At 51.4% G+C, this 19,087-nt stretch overlaps 1 protein-coding gene across 1 annotated transcript in view; it reads right to left on the bottom strand.

Moving 5' to 3' along the window:
* Window positions 1-18,307, bottom strand: part of ubr2 (ubiquitin protein ligase E3 component n-recognin 2) — a 23,974-nt gene extending 5,667 nt beyond the window's left edge. The window contains 40 exon segments of the mRNA XM_080507545.1: window positions 39-94; window positions 181-329; window positions 414-474; window positions 563-651; window positions 1,144-1,305; window positions 1,379-1,472; window positions 1,558-1,766; window positions 2,270-2,392; window positions 2,394-2,434; window positions 3,078-3,161; window positions 3,238-3,282; window positions 3,284-3,348; window positions 3,595-3,669; window positions 3,672-3,696; window positions 3,792-3,826; window positions 3,829-3,945; window positions 4,045-4,093; window positions 5,145-5,247; window positions 5,349-5,401; window positions 5,512-5,636; window positions 5,745-5,805; window positions 6,311-6,427; window positions 6,496-6,561; window positions 6,741-6,851; window positions 6,951-7,012; window positions 7,109-7,292; window positions 8,208-8,336; window positions 8,425-8,524; window positions 8,605-8,768; window positions 10,063-10,161; window positions 12,305-12,393; window positions 12,492-12,599; window positions 12,691-12,811; window positions 12,922-12,984; window positions 13,085-13,223; window positions 13,311-13,441; window positions 13,604-13,717; window positions 14,174-14,252; window positions 14,938-15,224; window positions 18,203-18,307. Of these exon segments, the coding sequence (XP_080363671.1) occupies window positions 39-94; window positions 181-329; window positions 414-474; window positions 563-651; window positions 1,144-1,305; window positions 1,379-1,472; window positions 1,558-1,766; window positions 2,270-2,392; window positions 2,394-2,434; window positions 3,078-3,161; window positions 3,238-3,282; window positions 3,284-3,348; window positions 3,595-3,669; window positions 3,672-3,696; window positions 3,792-3,826; window positions 3,829-3,945; window positions 4,045-4,093; window positions 5,145-5,247; window positions 5,349-5,401; window positions 5,512-5,636; window positions 5,745-5,805; window positions 6,311-6,427; window positions 6,496-6,561; window positions 6,741-6,851; window positions 6,951-7,012; window positions 7,109-7,292; window positions 8,208-8,336; window positions 8,425-8,524; window positions 8,605-8,768; window positions 10,063-10,161; window positions 12,305-12,393; window positions 12,492-12,599; window positions 12,691-12,811; window positions 12,922-12,984; window positions 13,085-13,223; window positions 13,311-13,441; window positions 13,604-13,717; window positions 14,174-14,252; window positions 14,938-15,224; window positions 18,203-18,286 (4,068 nt within the window). The 5' untranslated portion in view covers window positions 18,287-18,307.
* Window positions 18,308-19,087: the final 780 nt, after the last annotated feature.

The raw sequence follows: 19,087 nt of genomic DNA, 5'->3' as shown, positions 1-19,087 counted from the left end.
CACACACACACACACACACACACTCTTCTCCTCATTACCTGTCGACAAGGTAAACTTCCAAACAACGGCTTCTCCTCGTCCATCAGGAGGCGCTCTGCAACACACAGCAGCTCAGCATGACCTTTGACCTCTCACTGAGTGTGTGTGTGTGTGTGTGTGTGTGTGTGAGAGTGTGTGTACCTATGCTCTGGATGGTGTAGGCGCAGGTGGCCCAGCTCAGGACGGGGACTCTGGCGTCCTGCTCGTTGGGGTTGACCTTCAGGCCGACCTTGTACGTGGACAAGCTGAAGGTGGTGATCATCTCGCTGACGCTGCTGGAGAACGGGTTCCTGGGGGGACAGGCGACATCACAGTGACATCACGGTGACATCACGGCCACACCACAGTGACGCCGTAGCGACGACGAGACTCACTGTGGGGTGAAATCAACTCGGAAGCCTTTGGGAACGGCAGGCTCCGCCCCCTCTGAGACACCTGGAACAAACAAACACACACACACACACGTCAGTACAAGCCTCATGCCTGAGGCTCCGCCCTCTGAAATGATTGACAGGTCGCTGACCCTCAGACTGCCTCCGGTGGGCCGCGTTGAGGGCTGCTATCTGCTGATTGGTTGTTATAAGCCACGCCTCCAGACTGGGATGGTCCACACTGAAACAGAAAGAAGTGGTCAACACAGGTGTGTGTGTGTGTGTGTGTGTGTGTGTATACCTGTGGTCTGGCGTGTATGTGTGTGTGTATATACCTGTGGTCAGGTGTGTGTACCTGTGGTCAGGTGTGTGTGTGTGTGTACCTGTGGTCAGGTGTGTGTGTGTGTGTACCTGTGGTCAGGTGTGTGTGTGTGTACCAGTGGCCAGGTGTGTGTGTGTGTGTGTGTGTGTACCTGTGGTCAGGTGTGTGTGTGTACCTGTGGTCAGGTGTGTGTGTGTGTGTGTGTGTACCTGTGGTCAGGTGTGTGTGTGTGTGTGTACCTGTGGTCAGGTGTGTGTGTGTGTGTGTGTGTGTGTACCTGTGGTCAGGTGTGTGTGTGTGTGTGTGTGTGTGTACCTGTGGTCAGGTGTGTGTGTGTGTGTGTGTGTGTGTACCTGTGGTCAGGTGTGTGTGTGTGTACCTGTGGTCAGGTGTGTGTGTGTGTGTGTGTACCTGTGGTCAGGTGTGTGTGTGTGTGGCAGCAGGGGGATGACGGTGTTGCTCAGACATTCACACAGAGGACACAGGAACTCTCCGTTCTCCACGTCGTAGCTGGTGTGTCCTCGCAGTCTCTGCTGACGGCGCTGCTCCTTCAGCTGCACCGCCTCGAAGTACCTACACACACACACCCATCAGGAGAGTGTACACCCCCCCACTGTGCACTCAGAGTGTAGCGGCAGCTGCTCACCTCTGCCAGCAGGTGGCGTGCATGATGTGTCCACAGCTGGCGGTGTGCGTCCCCAGACACAGGTCGGGGGACATGAAGACGGGGTCCAGATGTTCTGTCAACACAACAAGACAACCTGTCCGTCACCCATGAACACCGATTGGCCGTCGTTGATGATGTCAGAGTGTGACTCCGCCCACCTGAGCTGGGCAGGCCGCGCTGGCGGTTCTTGGACAGGACGGTGGAGCGCTGGACGAAGGCGGCCAGCACCATGGCTCTGCCGTGACCTCTGACCTCCTGCTCCTCCTGGCACAGGATGCAGGTGACCAGCTGGCGGCGCTCGGCCCCGCCCACTCTTCTCGGTCCAACACACACCTGAGATGCACAGGTGAGTGCAGAGCTGGGAGGACTACAGAGAGGAGGGACACCTTAGTGTCATGCAGGGGGCGGAGCAGCACACTGCACAGCTGGAACGCCTGCTGCACAGCTGTTCCAGGTGTGTTCCAGGTGTGTGCAGGTGTGTTCTAGGTGTGTGCAGGTGTACTCCAGGTGTGTTCTACGTGTACTCCAGGTGTGTTCCAGGTTTGTTCTAGGTATGTGCAGGTGTGTTCTAGGTATGTGCAGGTGTACTCCAGGTGTGCTCCAGGTGTGTTCCAGGTGTACTCCAGCTGTGTTCCAGCTGTACTCTAGGTGTGTTCCAGCTGTACTCTAGGTGTGTTCCAGCTGTACTCTAGGTGTGTTCTAGGTGTACTCTCGGTGTGTTCCAGGTGTGTGCAGGTGTACTCCAGGTGTGTTCTAGGTATGTGCAGGTGTACTCTCGGTGTGTTCCAGGTATGTTCTAGGTGTACTCTAGGTGTGTTCCAGGTGTGTTCTAGGTGTACTCCAGGTGTGTTCCAGGTGTTCCAGGTGTACCTGAGCTCAGCAGAGGTAGAGGCCTCCAGCTCCTCCAGACTCTGTTGGAACAGTTCTTTGTTCTCGTTGATGAAATGTTTCTGCATCTCAGACATCTGAGCCAGAATCTTCTCTCTGCGCAGTTGCCTTCCTCTTCCTCTCCGCCTTGTCCTTGTCCCGCAGCGTCTGAACCACAGACCGTCAGAGCCACAGACCGTCAGAGCCACAGACCGTCAGAACCACAGACAGTCAGAACCACAGACAGTCAGAGCCACAGACCGTCAGAGCCACAGACCGTCAGAGCCACAGACCGTCAGAAACCACAGACAGTCAGAGCCACAGACAGTCAGAGCCACAGACAGTCAGAGCGTCAGAGCCACAGACAGTCAGAGCCACAGACAGTCAGAGCCACAGACAGTCAGAGCGTCAGAACCACAGACCGTCACAACCACAGACAGTCAGAACCACAGACCGTCACAACCACAGACCGTCACAACCACAGACAGTCAGAACCACAGACAGTCAGAGCCACAGACAGTCAGAGCGTCAGAACCACAGACCGTCAGAGCCACAGACAGTCAGAGCCACAGACAGTCAGAGCGTCACAACCACAGACAGTCAGAGCCACAGACAGTCAGAGCCACAGACAGTCAGAGCGTCAGAGCCACACAACCACAGACCGTCAGAGCCACAGACCATCAGAGCCACAGACCATCAGAACCACAGACCATCAGAACCACAGACAGTCAGAACCACAGACCGTCAGAGCCACAGACAGTCAGACCGTCAGAACCACAGACACCACTCTGCTTCCTCGGCGCTGCCTCACCTCCTCCAGACCTCCGCCCTGGCTGATGGTGACGGAGGAGGATGACGACGTTCGTTCTCTCATCGTTTTGATGCTGGACACCATCTGTAAACACAAACAAACAAACATGAGGACTCTTCATGATGGCGGTGACCTCACGGTGACCTCACGGTGACCTCACCTTGAGGATCCAGGTGATCATGTCCTTGTGGACCTCCAGGTGAGGGGGCGTTCTGCAGACTCTCCAGCAGAGCCAGGACACTTCCTGAGGTACTGGGAGCTTCTCCAGGACCTGGAACCAGCAACCCTGCAGCGTCACTCACACACTCACAGCTTCAGGAACAACAGCAGCACCCACTAGTGGCCCAGCATGACAACTGCACTCACACACACACACACACACACACACACACACACACACACACACACACACACACACACACACACACACACACACACACACACACACACACACACACACACACACACACACACACACACACACACACACACACACACACACACACACAGTACTGACGTGTGATCTTGCAGGTGTACTTGAAGGTGACGTCTTCGTCTCCACTGCAGTTTTCCAGCTGCTGCTGCTCCTCAGGAGCGCCAGACCCACCAGGTGGAGCACCTGCAGGCGAGACAGACACCATGAATTAACCACAATACATCCCCCCCCCCCCCCCCCCCCCCCCCCCCCCCCCGCAGAACGGACCCCCCCCTCACCCTCTGCAGCATGGACTCGGTCCACCCTCCCCGCTGGGCTCCACGGCCCACTGGAGCACAGCGCCCTCTATGGCCAGCAGGACGTCACACTGCAGCAGGTTCACCAGGCTGCCGAACAGAGGGCAGAGGGGGGGCGGGAGAGGGGGGGGCAGGGCTGAAAAAGAAAAAACACAATACACACACACACACACACACAAACATGTGTTACGATGGCAACCAGCTGATGGTGATGTGGAAGTTACAGGCGGTCTACCTGTGTCTTCTCCCTTCTGTCTCCTCAGCTTCCTCTGAGCCTCCTCAGCCTGAAACAACACACACACACCATCAATACCCTGATCAATACCCCCCCAGACCCTGATCAATACCCCCCAGACCCTGACCAATACCCCCCCAGACCCCGATCAATACCCCCCCAGACCCCGATCAGTACCCCCCCCACCAGACCCTGATCAATACCCCCCCAGACCCCGATCAGTACCCCTCCAGACCCCGATCAGTACCCCTCCAGACCCTGATCAATACCCCAACAGACCCTGATCAATACCCCACCAGACCCTGATCAATACCCCCCCAGACCCCCATCAATACCCCAACAGACCTTGATCAATACCCCAACAGACCCTGATCAATACCCCACCAGACCCCGATCAGTACCCCTCCAGACCCCGATAAATACCCCTCCAGACCCTGATCAGTACCCCCCCCAGACCCCGATCAGTACCCCTCCAGACCCTGATCAGTACCCCCCCCAGACCCCGATCAGTACCCCTCCAGACCTCGATAAATACCCCTCCAGACCCTGATCAATACCCCCCCAGACCCCGATCAATACCCCCCCAGACCCCGATCAATACCCCCCCAGACCCCGATCAGTACCCCCCCCACCAGACCCTGATCAGTACCCCTCCAGACCCCGATCAATACCCCAACAGACCCTGATCAATACCCCACCAGACCCTGATGAATACCCCTCCAGACCCTGATCAATACCCCCCCGACCCCCATCAATACCCCCCCAGACCCCCATCAATACCCCAACAGACCTTGATCAATACCCCAACAGACCCTTATCAGTACCCCTCCAGACCCCGATAAATACCCCCCAAGACCCCGATCAGTACCCCCCCAGACCCCGATCAATACCCCCCCAGACCCCGATCAATACCCCAACAGACCCTGATCAATACCCCACCAGACCCTGATCAATACCCCAACAGACCCTGATCAATACCCCTCCAGACCCTGATCAATACCCCCCCAGACCCTGATCAATACCCCCACCAGACCCCGATCAGTACCCCTCCAGACCCCGATCAGTACCCCTCCAGACCCTGACCAACAGGGTAGGGGTACCTTGGACTGGTCGGCTCTGCTGTAGTGATGGAAGTACAGGTTGAAGTGTTTGTTCCACTCAGGACGGAGTTCATACAGACCCCGGCCCGTCACACCAGGTTTCCTGAGAGGACAGTACAACCACACCCGTCAGAACCACACCCGACAGCTACACCCGACACCTGCAGGTGGGCGGGGCTTTAAGGTACGAGGAGAAACACTGACTTGAATGAAGCCACACTGTCGATGACCCTCTCCACTCCCGTCTCTTTGTTGCCCTGAAACACAGTGAGAGTTCAGACACAGACAGACAGACAGACAGACAGACAGACAGACAGACAGACAGACAGACAGACAGACAGACAGACAGACAGACAGACAGACTCACGTTCTCAGGCAGGGCCTTCACCAGCTCACTGTGGGACATGGGTCTGATGGACAGCTGGTGGATGATCTCCCTCCGGACGTCCTCTGAAGACTCTACCTGTCCCACACCGGACACGTATCGCTCACCTGGAACACACACCTCCGTCCGTCAGTCCAGAGTCACATGACAGGCCCTGGAACGTCTGACCCCAACCCCACCCCCCCACCCTGCTGGTCAACCTCTGATGGACTCACCAATGACCATAATGATGAGATGAAGCATCTCCTCGATCAGAGTGTTCTGCTGGACCAGGTCCTGTGGACACATCACACACTGAACTGAAGTAGAGCGTCAGTAGAATGTGGACAGTAGAGTCAGTAGAATGTGGACAGTAGAATGTAGACCGTAGAGTCAGTAGAATGTAGACCATAGAATGTAGACAGTAGAATGCAGACAGTAGTCAGTAGAATGTAGACAGTAGAGTCAGTAGAACATAGACAGTAGAGACAGTAGAACAGAGACAGTAGAGTCAGTAGAATGTAGACAGTAGAGTCAGTAGAATATAGACAGTAGAGACAGTAGAATATAGACAGTAGAGTCAGTAGAATATAGACAGTAGAGACAGTAGAATATAGACAGTAGAGTCAGTAGAATATAGACAGTAGAGACAGTAGAATATAGACAGTAGAGTCAGTAGAATATAGACAGTAGAGACAGTAGAATATAGACAGTAGCGTCAGTAGAATGTAGACAGTAGAGACAGTAGAATATAGACAGTAGAGACAGTAGAATATAGACAGTAGAGACAGTAGAACCCCACCTTGTTGGCCTCTCTGTATCTCTTCCTGATGTCTGCAGAGCTGAAGATGTAGAAGAGCTCAAAGCGGCTCAGGACGATCATCAGGAAGTGGTTTGGGTCCATCATGGACGCCCCGGCCTGGTCCACAACGAGACGGTCAGTGAAGAGACAGTAGAGACAGTAGAGACAGGAGAGTCATGTCCTACCTGCAGCATGGTGACGTCTTTATCGAACATCTCCACTCTGCACTTGACGTTGTGATAATAATAGATCTGGAAATGAACAACAAACAAACAAGACTGAAACTTCATCCACCAATCAGCTTCCGGCAGCCGACCAATGGGCTTCCGGCAGCCGACCAATGGGCTTCCGGCAGCCGACCAATGGGCTTCCGGCAGCCGACCAATGGGCTTCCGGCAGCCGACCAATGGGCTTCCGGCAGCCGACCCACCTGGTTGATGAGGGAGAAGCCGTTCCTCCTCCACATCCCAGCATGCACCTGGGCACAGAGCACCAGGCAGCGCAGGGGCAGTTCGATGAGCAGGGGGGGGCTGAGTTCACCCTGAGGACAGACGGGGGGCAGTTGGTGAGCGACAGTCGGTCTACAGTCGGTCTACAGACGGTCAGTCTGTAGTCCTGTGCTGTGAGGACAGTTACTGACCAGAGGAAGCTGTTCAGGGTAACGAGACGCCACCTCCGTCCTGCTGAGGAGGACATGCAGCCCTGGTGGGGGGAGAAGGGCAATGAGTGTGTGTGTGTGTGTGTGTGTGTGTGTGTGTGTGTGTGTGTGTGTGTGTGTGTGTGTGTGTGTGTGCGTACCTGCCAGCAGTCTGCACACGGGCAGGTGGATGGACACTTTGTCCTGAGACACTTGACACCTGAACGTCTCCACGCAGTGACCGGCCAGACTCAAGCTGATTGGCTGCTCGCCGTCGGCCAGGCCGCCCTGACACTCAGTGAGCGCGCTCAGACACTTCTTATAGGCCTCGATCAGAACGCCTTCCTGAGACACAGAGACACTACCAAGTATGGCGCACGCTCACCTGAGTGTTGTGTTGGATCAATGGCATGGAATTTAGCATGTAGTTTGTACGTTGCGTGTAGCCTGTCGCCTGTACCCCATACCCCATAGCCTGTACCCCATACCTTGTAGCCTGTACCCCATACCTTGTTGCCTGTACCCCATACCTTGTAGCCTGCACCCCATACCTTGTAGCCTGTACCCCATACCTTGTAGCCTGCACCCCATACCTTATTGCCTGTATCTCATACCTTGTAGCCTGTACCCCATACCTTGTAGCCTGTACCCCATACCCCATAGCCTGTACCCCATACCTTGTAGCCTGTACCCCATACCTTGTAGCCTGTACCCCATACCTTGTTGCCTGTACCCCATACCTTGTAGCCTGTACCCCATACCTTGTAGCCTGTACCCCATACCTTGTTGCCTGTACCCCATACCTTGTTGCCTGTACCCCATACCTTGTAGCCTGTACCCCATACCTTGTAGCCTGTATCCCATACCTTGTAGCCTATATCCCATACCTTGTAGCCTGTACCCCATACCTTGTTGCCTGTACCCCATACCTTGTAGCCTGTACCCCATACCTTGTTGCCTGTACCCCATACCTTGTTGCCTGTACCCCATACCTTGTAGCCTGTACCCCATACCTTGTAGCCTGTATCCCATACCTTGTAGCCTATATCCCATACCTTGTAGCCTGTACCCCATAGCTTGTACCCTGTACCCTGTAGCCCTTACATGTACTCCGTAGCATGTACCCTGTACCCTGTAGCCCTGACATGTACCCCGTAGCGTGTACCCTGTACCCCTTACATGTACCCCGTAGCGTGTACCCTGTAGCCCTTACATGTACCCCGTAGCGTGTACCCTATAGCATGTAGCATGTGTGCTTACGTCGGTGGAGCACCACTCCTGGATCATGGAGATGATGTGAGTGAGTTTCATCTGCAGGGTGAAGGCCGCCTCCCACTCAGGCTCCATCTCAATGTGCTGCCCCACCTGCCGCACCACCGGGTCCATACCCTGAGACACACACCTTCTATGAGCCCAGGACCAGGACACACCTGCCCCGGGACCAGGACCAGGACCAGGACCGGTGCCTCCAGTTTACCTGCATACACTTGAGCAACTTGAGAAAAGCCTCCAGGCCTTCGAGGAACTTGAGTCTGAGCTGATCGCTCCACTCTGACGGAGGACTGATCAGGATGTACCTGCACACACACACACGCACATTAGAGCAGGGGGGGGGGCTGGGGGTAGGACTCGGGTCTACAGGGGTCCTGGAGCTCACTTGAGGTCCCCGATGAGACTCTGGACTCGTCCGAACTTGAAGGCCTGCTGAGCCGTGTAGCGGTCGAACTGGAACCGGCCCTGGAGGTCTCTGTGACGGAGGTGGTCCACGAAGGTCCTGATGATGGTGGTCATCAGGTTCTCCTCCACCATCAGCATCCGAGCCTGAACACACACACACACACACACACACACACTGATGGTTCTAACGTGTAATAAACATGTTATAAACATTCATACCCTCAGAGGATCATTTCAACACATCAACATGTTACATGTCAAGTTATTAACATTTGAACATGCTTATAGTTATTAAAGTGCTATTAAGATGTTTATATGTTTATAACATGTTATAAACCCAACATGTTATAAGGACGTTATCAACATGTGGACATGTTTATCAGCAATAACATGTTATATCATGTTACTAACGTGAACACGTGAATCATTCATGACATGTTTATATCATGTTAATAACATGAACTCGTTTATCAATAACATGTTTATATCATGAACGCATTTATCATTAATAAAATGTTTATATCATGAATGCATTGATCGTTAATAACATGTTTATATCATGTTACTAACGTGAACACATGAATCATTAATGACATGTTTATAGCATGTTAACATGAACTTGTTTATCAATAACATGTTTATATCATGAACGCATTTATCATTAATAACATGTTTATATCATGTTCACAGGAACCTGTTTATCATTAATAACATGTTTAAATCATGTTAATAACAGGAATTGTTTATCATTAATAACATGTTTATATCATGTTTATATCATGAACATATTTATCATTCACAACATGTTTATATCATGTTAATAACAGGAATTGTTTATCATTAACAACATGTTTATATCATGTTAACAGGAATTGTTTATCATTAACAACATGTTTATATCATGTTAATAACAGGAACTTGTTTATCAATAACATGTTTATATTATGTTAACAGGAATTGTTTATCATTAACAACATGTTTAAATCATGTTAATAACAGGAATTGTTTATCATTAACATGTTTATATTATGTTAACAGGAATTGTTTATCATTAACAACATGTTTATATCATGTTAATAACAGGAATTGTTTATCATTAACATGTTTATATCATGTTAATAACAGGAATTGTTTATCATTAACATGTTTATATCATGTTAATAACAGGAATTGTTTATCATGAACAACATGTTTATACCATGTTAATAACGTGACCACTCGTTAATAACAGTGAAGAGATGTCAATGAGTCACATGTTACTGGGTGAGTAACATGGCAGCGACACGTCTGAGCCTCCGCCCGGTGACCAGAGGAGGTAATTTGTCTCCTGGCTCTCGCTCCCTGTGAGGCGGTGGTGTGCGTGCAACGCGGCGCCGCCGTCGGGAGCGGGACGGCGCCCGGAGAGACGAGCCGGGACGTCCCCCCCCGCAGGACTCACCAGAGACGGGACGGTGAACATTTGCACCGACAGGTCGGTGATGGAGAACTCACGGTCGTGGTCGTCTTTCACGTAGTCGCTCTGCAAGCGCTGGTACGTCTGGCAGCAGCACCACCAGGGGGAGACAGAGAGAGGCGTGTGCAGGTGAGGAGGGGGAGGAGGAGGAGCCGTACTCACCATGGTGGGGACGGTGAACAGCTGCACTGACAGTGACGTCACTGACACCATGCGCTCGTGGTCGTCCTCCATAAAATCTGTCTGCAGGCGTCTGTAGTTCTGAGGAGGGACGACATTTCACCTCCGAGTCAGAACTCGAGACCCCCGACCCCACAGCCCCTCCCCCGCCGCGGACTGGGGGGACCTGGGACAACCTGGGACAACCTGGGGAAACCTGGGACCACCTGGGGAAACCTGGGACAACCTGGGGAAACCTGGGACAACCTGGGGAAACCTGGGACAACCTGGGAAAACCTGGGAAAACCTCAGACAACCTGGGACAACCTGGGGAAACCTGGGGAAACCTGAGACAACCTGAGACAAACTGGGACAACCTGGGACCACCTGGGGAAACCTCAGACAACCTGGGGAAACCTGGGAAAACCCTGAGACAACCTAAGACAACCTGGGAAAACCCTGAGACAACCTAAGACAACCTGGGAAAACCTGGGACCACCTGGGACAACCTGGGACAACCTGGGACAACCTGGGGCAACCTGGGGCAACCTGGGGAAACCTCGGACAACCTGGGAAAACCTGGGACAACCTGGGACAACCTGGGGAAACCTGAGACAAACTGGGACCACCTGGGACCACCTGGGGAAACCTCAGACAACCTGGGGAAACCTGGGAAAACCCTGAGACAACCTAAGACAACCTGGGACAACCTGGGGAAACCGGGGACAACCTGGGACAACCTGGGAAAACCTGGGACCACCTGGGACCACCTGGGAAAACCTGGGACAACCGGGGACAACCGGGGACAATCTGGGAAAACCTCAGACAACCTGGGGAAACCTGGGACAACCTGGGAAAACCCTGAGACAACCTAAGACAACCTGGGACAATCTGGGGAAACCTGGGAAAACCTGGGACAACCTGGGAAAACCTCGGACAACCTGAGAAAACCTCAGACAACCTGGGAAAACCTCGGACAACCTGGGAAAACCTCGGACAACCTGGGAAAACCGGGGACAACCTGGGAAAACCGGGGACAACCTCGGAAAACGTGGGGAAAACCTGGGGAAAACCTGGGACAACCCGGGAAAACCCGGGAATACCTCAGACAACCTGGGAAAACCTGGGACAACCTGGGAAAACTCCGTTGCCTCAGCATCCTGCTGCCTCTACAGTACATTAGACAGTGAAAATCCTCCAATACTAATATAAAGTACTCCACGGTACAACACATCAGGCAGTGTGAACCAATCACAGATCTCATGGTCACGTGATGCTGTAGAGAGCCAATCACAGCCCAGGTGTTCTGCAGACGCCCCCCTTGTGTTTTGTGCTGCGCTGAATGCGTCGTTGGAGGTTCGGTTAGCGGTCGGGAGAATAACTCAGGATGGATGGACTCAACTCAGCTAAAGCTAACGGCTAACAGGAGAGCAGAGCCGATGGGCTGATCCCCAGCTCACTTCCTGGTTCCCGTCATCATCACTTCCTGTTTCCTCTCACCACCACTTCCTGGAAGACCTTCGGATCACTTCCCGTTTCCTCTCATCACTTCCTGTTTCTTCTCACCACCACTTCCTGTTTCCTCTCACCACCACTTCCTGGAAGACCTTCGGATCACTTCCCGTTTCCTCATATCACTTCCTGTTTCCTCTCACCACCACTTCCTGTTTCCTCTCACCACCACTTCCTGGAAGACCTTCGGATCACTTCCCGTTTCCTCTTATCACTTCCCGTTTCCTCTCACCACCACTTCCTGGAAGAAATTCGGATCACTTCCCGTTTCCACATATCACTTCCCGTTTCCTCTCATCACTTCCCGTTTCCTCTCATCACTTCCTGTTTCCTCATATCACTTCCTGTTTCCTCATATCACTTCCTGTTTCCTCTCACCACCACTTCCTGTTCCCACCCTCACCACGTTATAAAGAAACTCGCAAACTGATACTGAGATCAAAAATAAACGACAACTTTCTCAACACATGACGGTCGGTGTGTGTGTGTGTGTGTGTGTGTGTGTGTGTGTGTGTGTGTGTGTGTGTGTGTGTGTGTGTGTGTGTGTGTGTGTTACCTTAGCAAACTGGATGGCAAAGACCTTCTTGTACTTGAAGTCCATGAGGAGGCTGTTCATGAGCAGCTGGTGGTAAATGTTCCTGGCGCCTGCAAAGATAAATATGTTAACCAGAGGAGGAGGAAGAGGAAGAGGAGGAGGAGGAGGAGGAAGAGGAGGAAGAGGAGGAGGAGGTATTAAGCTCCACCTTTCCACATCTTGGAGTCGTTGAGCATCAGGCGGTCGACCAGAGAGGAGCTCTCTTCTTCTGACTGCTTCTGAAGGCCCACCTGACACAAGATCCTCCTGAGACCATCTGGAACACACACACACACACACACACACACACACAGTCAGCAGGGGTGTGTGAGCACAGAGGGATCGTGGGTAATGTAGTCCGGCCCTACCAGAGTACTGCAGGATCTGCCCCAGCCAGCTGAGAGCCTTCAGGGCAAAACACTGATGAGCCACGACAGAGGAGTGCATCACCTGCACCCGGAGGGGCTTGGACTGGCGGCTGGTGTTCCTCTGGGGGGGAGGGGGGAGGGGGGGGGGGCAGAGCAGGGGGGAGGGGGGGGGGGACTCAGGTCAGAACCCAGTTTGAATCAATGGATCAGGAGTGTCTGAGGAACACTCACCACGATCACAGACTTGGCCTGTTCACAGAACTGAAAGTCGCCGTAACGCACCGACTTCCTGCCCTGCAAACACACACACACACACACACACACAGTCAATACAGTGGGTGTACAGTGTGTGTGTGTGTGTGCGGTGTGTATACAGTGCGTGTGCAGCACTGACGTCACGGTCCACGGTGGTGGCGAAGCTCACGGCCTCCTTCTGGCTGCAGTTGACGGCTTTCTGCAGCGTGTAGATCACCTGCTCGTAGGTGTGCACCTCATCGTTGAACAGCATGCAGTAGTAGCTGTCTCCTCGCTCCCTGCACACACACACACACACACACACAGCTTCTGTCAGGTTTATGCAGGGTGTGTGTGTGTGAGAGTGTGTGTGTGTGTGTACGTACGGCGGCTCCAGGCCTGCAGGCAGCTGGTCCTCCTGCTCCCAGGTGAGCATGTCCACAGCGTACCTCAGGATGATGGAGAAGATGCTGTAACCGCGGGCAACCAGGTCAGGGGGGAGCTGAACTAGAGGGTCCTGAAGAGAGAGAGACAGTGTGAGACACACACACACACACACACACACACACACACACACACACACACACACACACACACACACACACACACACACACACACACACACACACACACACACACACACACACACACACACACACACACACACACACACACACACCTCCTCAGTGTCTCTGCTGCTGTCTGAAGGAGTGTGTTTCTGGCAGTAAGGACCTTTCTTCCAGGCTTCAGCGTCGCCACAGTCACAGAATCCTCCACCTAATGACGTGGTCATCTGCAACACACACACACACACACACACACACACACACACATTGCAGTAATGACCCAGAGGAAACATGGTTCTGTGTTCTATTGATCTGCGTCGGTGATTGTTTCTGTCAAGAAGAGGCCGCAGGAATCTTCCTCCTCGTTTGGATTTCAGTGGCTCACGACAAAAACATCCTGTGGGAATGTCCTCTGTGTGTGTGTGTGTGTGTGTGTGTGTGTGTGTGTGTGTGTGTGTGTGTGTTTATGTGTGTGTGTGTGTGTGTGTGTGTGTGTGTGTGTGTGTGTGTGTGTGTGTGTGTGTGTGTGTGAGACCAGCTGCAGCTGACAGCAGCCTCTCAGTGTCCCTGGTGTCACCTGCAGACTTGCTGCAAAACCAACAGGGGGTTGAAGGGTCCGTGTGTGTGTGTGTGTGTGTGTGTGTGTGTGTGTGTGTGTGTGTGTGTGTGTGTGTGTCTCTCACCCTGTAACGATGCTCTTTGTGAACGCTGCCCAGGAAACACTGCATACACAGAACACATGTGGGGTCGGCTGCACACTCCCTGAAAACACACACACACACACACACACACACACACACACACACACACACACACACACACACACACACACACACACTACAGTTTAAGGCTCCGCCCACACAATCCACAACCATCTTTTTTCTATGCAGCATTGTCAATTTTTTTTTACAAAATTTAAAAAATCCGTCCACCGTCACGGACACAATGCAGTACATATGCCAGGCCTCCAGGGGTGCTGTGATTCAAGGGGGCCCGAGGGGGCAGGAAGTGAGTGGTGGGGGTAGGAAGTGAGCCTGATGGGGACAGGAAGTGAGCGACGGGGACAGGAAGTGAGCCTGATGGGGGCAGGAAGTGAGCCTGATGGGGACAGGAAGTGAGCGACGGGGACAGGAAGTGAGCCTGATGGGGGCAGGAAGTGAGCCTGATGGGGGCAGGAAGTGAGCCTGATGGGGCAGGAAGTGGCAGGAAGTGAGCATGAGGGGGCAGGAAGGGGCAGGAAGTGAGCATGAGGGGGCAGGAAGTGAGCCTGATGGGGACAGGAAGTGAGCCTGAGGGGGGCAGGAAGTGAGCCTGATGGGGCAGGAAGTGGCAGGAAGTGAGCATGAGGGGGCAGGAAGTGAGCCTGATGGGGACAGGAAGTGAGCGGTGGGGGCAGGAAGTGAGTGGTGGAGGCAGGAAGTGAGCGGCGGGGGTACCAGTGAGTTACCTGCAGGAGTAGGTGGGCTCCCCCACCTTGAACACGTGACCACACAGCGGGGACGGCTGGTTGTTCTCCTGGAGGAGTGCCAGGCCGGCCGCAGGCTCCTCCCCCAGCAGGAGCCACTCCAGAGGAGCCAGGAGGAGCAGCTGGCAGGCCAGCTCCTCCCTCTGCTCCTCCCTCTGCTCCTCCCTGCTGCTCCCGCCGCCAATCGACCCCACGCAGAGGATTCTGGGTACATAGGAGGCCAGGTGGCGGTACACCTCCTGCTGCAGGTCGGACGCCGCCAGCCATCGCTGAGGAGGAGAGGAGGAGGAGAGGACGAGGACGACAGGACGAGAGGAGGAGAGGAGGAGGAGAGGAGAACAGGAGGAGAGGAGGAGGACAGGAGGAGGAGAGGAGGAGGACAGTAGGAGAGGACGACATGAGGAGAGGAGGAGGACAGGATGAGAGGAGGAGGACATGAGGAGAGGAGGAGGACATGAGGAGAGGAGGAGGACAGGAGGAGAGGAGGACAGGGGATGAGAGGAGGAGGAGGACATGAGGAGAGGAGGAGGACAGGAGGAGAGGAGGAGAGGAGAGGAGAGGAGGAGGACATGAGGAGAGGAGGGGAGAGGAGGAGAGGAGGAGGACATGAGGAGAGGAGGAGAACAGGAGGAGAGGAGGAGGACATGAGGAGAGGAGGGGAGAGGAGGAGAGGAGGAGGACATGAGGAGAGGAGGAGGACATGAGGAGAGGAGGAGAACAGGAGGAGAGGAGGAGGACAGGAGGAGAGGAGGACATCAATTAGAAACATACTATGAGTGACAGGTGCAGACTGACCTTGAATCAGAGGTTACGTGCGTGCGTGCGTGCGTGCGTGCGTGCGTGCGTGCGTGCGTGCGTGCGTGCGTGCGTGCGTGCGTGCGTGCGTGCGTGCGTGCGTGCGTGCGTGCGTGCGTGCGTGCGTGCGTGCGTGCGTGCGTGCGTGCGTGCGTGTGTGTGTGTGTGTGTAGCTCCCCTCCTTTAATCAGATCAGTCTTCTTGACCTGATTCAGCCTGAAGCACCAATAAACAACCAGCAACAGCAGAGCTAACATGCTAACAGGGAGCTAACCTACTTATTGTCATGAACATCTGAAGTCACGCTGATTGGAGGTTATTGTTGATGTAAACAACTATGTTATTAAGGTAAACAACTGGCATGTTATTGATGTCAATAACTATGTTATTAATGTAAACAGCTGACATGTTATTGAGGCAAACAACTAACATGTTATTAATGTAAACAACTATGTTATTAATGTAAACAACTATGTTATTAATGTAAACAGTTGACATGTTATTGAGGCAAACAACTGACATGTTATTAATGCAAACCGCTGACATGTTATTGAGGCAAACAACTGACATGTTATTAATGTAAAGAGCTGACATGTTATTGAGGCAAACAACTGACATGTTATTGATGTAAACAACTATGTTATTAATGTAAACAACTATGTTATTAATGTAAACAGTTGACATGTTATTGAGGCAAACAACTGACATGTTATTAATGTAAACCGCTGACATGTTATTGAGGCAAACAACTGACATGTTATTGATGTAAACAACTATGTTATTAATGTAAACAGTTGAAATGTTATTGAGGTAAACAACTAACATGTCATTAATGTAAACAGCTGACATGTTATTGATGTCAACAACTATGTTATTAATGTAAACAGCTGAAATGTTATTAATGTAAACAGCTGACATTGTATTAATGTAAACAGCTGAAACGTTATTAATGTAAACAGCTGACATGTTATTGATGTCAACAACTATGTTATTAATGTAAACATCTGAAATGTTATTAATGTAAACAGCTGACATGTTATTGATGTCAACAACTATGTTATTAATGTAAACATCTGAAATGTTATTAATGTAAACAGCTGACATGTTATTGAGGCAAACAACTAACATGTTATTAATGTAAACAGCTGACATGTTATTGATGTCAACAACTATGTTATTAATGTAAACATCTGAAATGTTATTAATGTAAACAGCTGACATGTTATTGAGGCAAACAACTAACATGTTATTAATGTAAACAGCTGACATGTTATTGATGTCAACAACTATGTTATTAATGTAAACATCTGAAATGTTATTAATGTAAACAGCTGACATGTTATTGAGGCAAACAACTAACATGTTATTAATGTAAACAGCTGACATGTTATTCATGTCAACAACTATGTTATTAATGTAAACATCTGAAATGTTATTAATGTAAACAGCTGACATGTTATTGAGGTAAACAACTAACATGTTATTAATGTAAACAACTGAAATTTAATTCATGTAAGCAGCTGACATGTTATTGAGCTAAACAGTTGACTGAGGTTATTGATGATATAAACAACTGACATGTTATTCACGTAAACAACCGACATGTTGAGGTAAACAGCTGATTGGATGTTATTAATGTAAACAGCTGATTGGAAGTTATTAATGTAAACATTCCGCCCTGATCAGGAGAAAAACAGATGTTATTGAGGTAAACAGCTGACATGTTGTTGAGGTAAACAACTGACATGTAATTGATGATATAAACAGCTGACATGTTGTTGATTATATAAACAACTGACATGTTGAGGTAAACAACTGATTGGATGTTATTGAGGTAAACAGCTGACATGTTGTTGATGATATAAACAGCTGACATGTTATTGAGGTAAACAGCTGACATGTTGTTGATGATATAAACAACTGACATGTTATTGAGGTAAACAGCTGACATGTTGTTGATGATATAAACAACTGACATGTTATTGAGGTAAACAGCTGACATGTTGTTGATGATGTAAACAACTGACATGTTGAGGTAAACAACTGACATGTTGAGGTAAACAACTGACATGTTGAGGTAAACAGCTGATTGGACGTTATTAATGTAAACATTCCGCCCTGATCAGGAGAATAACATGTTATTGATGCGTTACGTGACTCTGACCGACCGGGACACCGGAGCTGGCCGGTAAGTCACCGATCTGCCCGCTAATCACCGGCTCGAGGAGCGGCTGTCGCCGGGGCTCGGAGCCTGCCGCCGGGCACGGAGCGGCCCGGAGCGGACTGCCGGCTTCCAGCCACAGCTGGGCGGCTTTAATCCAGATGTTTGACACATCTCCATTAGCATTAGCTTTGACAGCGCGTCACCGCGGCCGCGACGCACGCGCACCGAGCAGAACGCAGCGCGAGCCGCACGCGCCCCGCGGGCCCGCGGGGACGCGCGGACGCTTACCGACGCGGTGTCTTTGGCGTCGAAGTGGAGGAACTCGGAGCAGATCGAGGACGACGGGTCCGTCTCCGACTCGGCCGCCGCCATCTTTGAAACTCTGAGCGAGAAGAACCCGGAACCGGAAATTATGTAGGAGTGCGGGGCGGGGACTGGAGCGTCCGATGGGCGTGACTCTCTCTTGCCACGCCTTCAATGTTCAGCGAAGACGACGTCATGTGTGACGTCATGTATAAACAACTTTGCCTGACGTGTCTTGTAAATCTTTAGTGAACAGAAGAAAACAAACGCCATTAAAATAAATAAGAGCTTTATTCGTCGATCCTTTATTGTGAAGGACCAGAAAGTGCACAGTGGGAGGAGTCAGAAGACATAGATATAAGCGACCAGCGCCACCATCTTGGAGAGGTCTCCGGCTGGGATCCCAGGCTAGAAGATCGCTAGGCTAACATTCGTAGCTCGCTTGCTAGCAACACAAAAAATTGTTCATTTTAACCCTTAGATGACCCCGCGGGTTGTTTTTCTTCAAAACCTTTAAAATGAAACGTTGTCATATATTCATATTCCAGGTATTCCTCATAAAACATGTTTGCGACTGCTTGGGGTCATTTTTGACCCCGCTTGTAGAGCAGTGGGGTCACGATGCAAAAACTGTAATTTCTTAAAATTAATAAAAAAATGAGCAAATAGTTTCATGTCACAAACATGTTTTATGAGAAATACATAGAATATTAAAATATTACAACTCTTTGTTTTAAAGATTTTGAAGAATAACAACCCAGTATATGACCAAAATGCATTGATTTGAATTGGGGGGGGGGGGTCATTTTTGACCCCACTTGTGGAAGAGTGTAGGAACTGGTAGGTTGTGCATCCAAGGGTTGAAGCTGA

This window comes from Blennius ocellaris (assembly GCF_963422515.1).
Source record: "Blennius ocellaris genome assembly, chromosome: 13".
NCBI lineage: Eukaryota > Metazoa > Chordata > Actinopteri > Blenniiformes > Blenniidae > Blennius > Blennius ocellaris.
The sequence above is the reverse complement of the archived record's forward strand: the minus strand, read 5'-3'. Positions and strand labels throughout refer to the sequence as shown.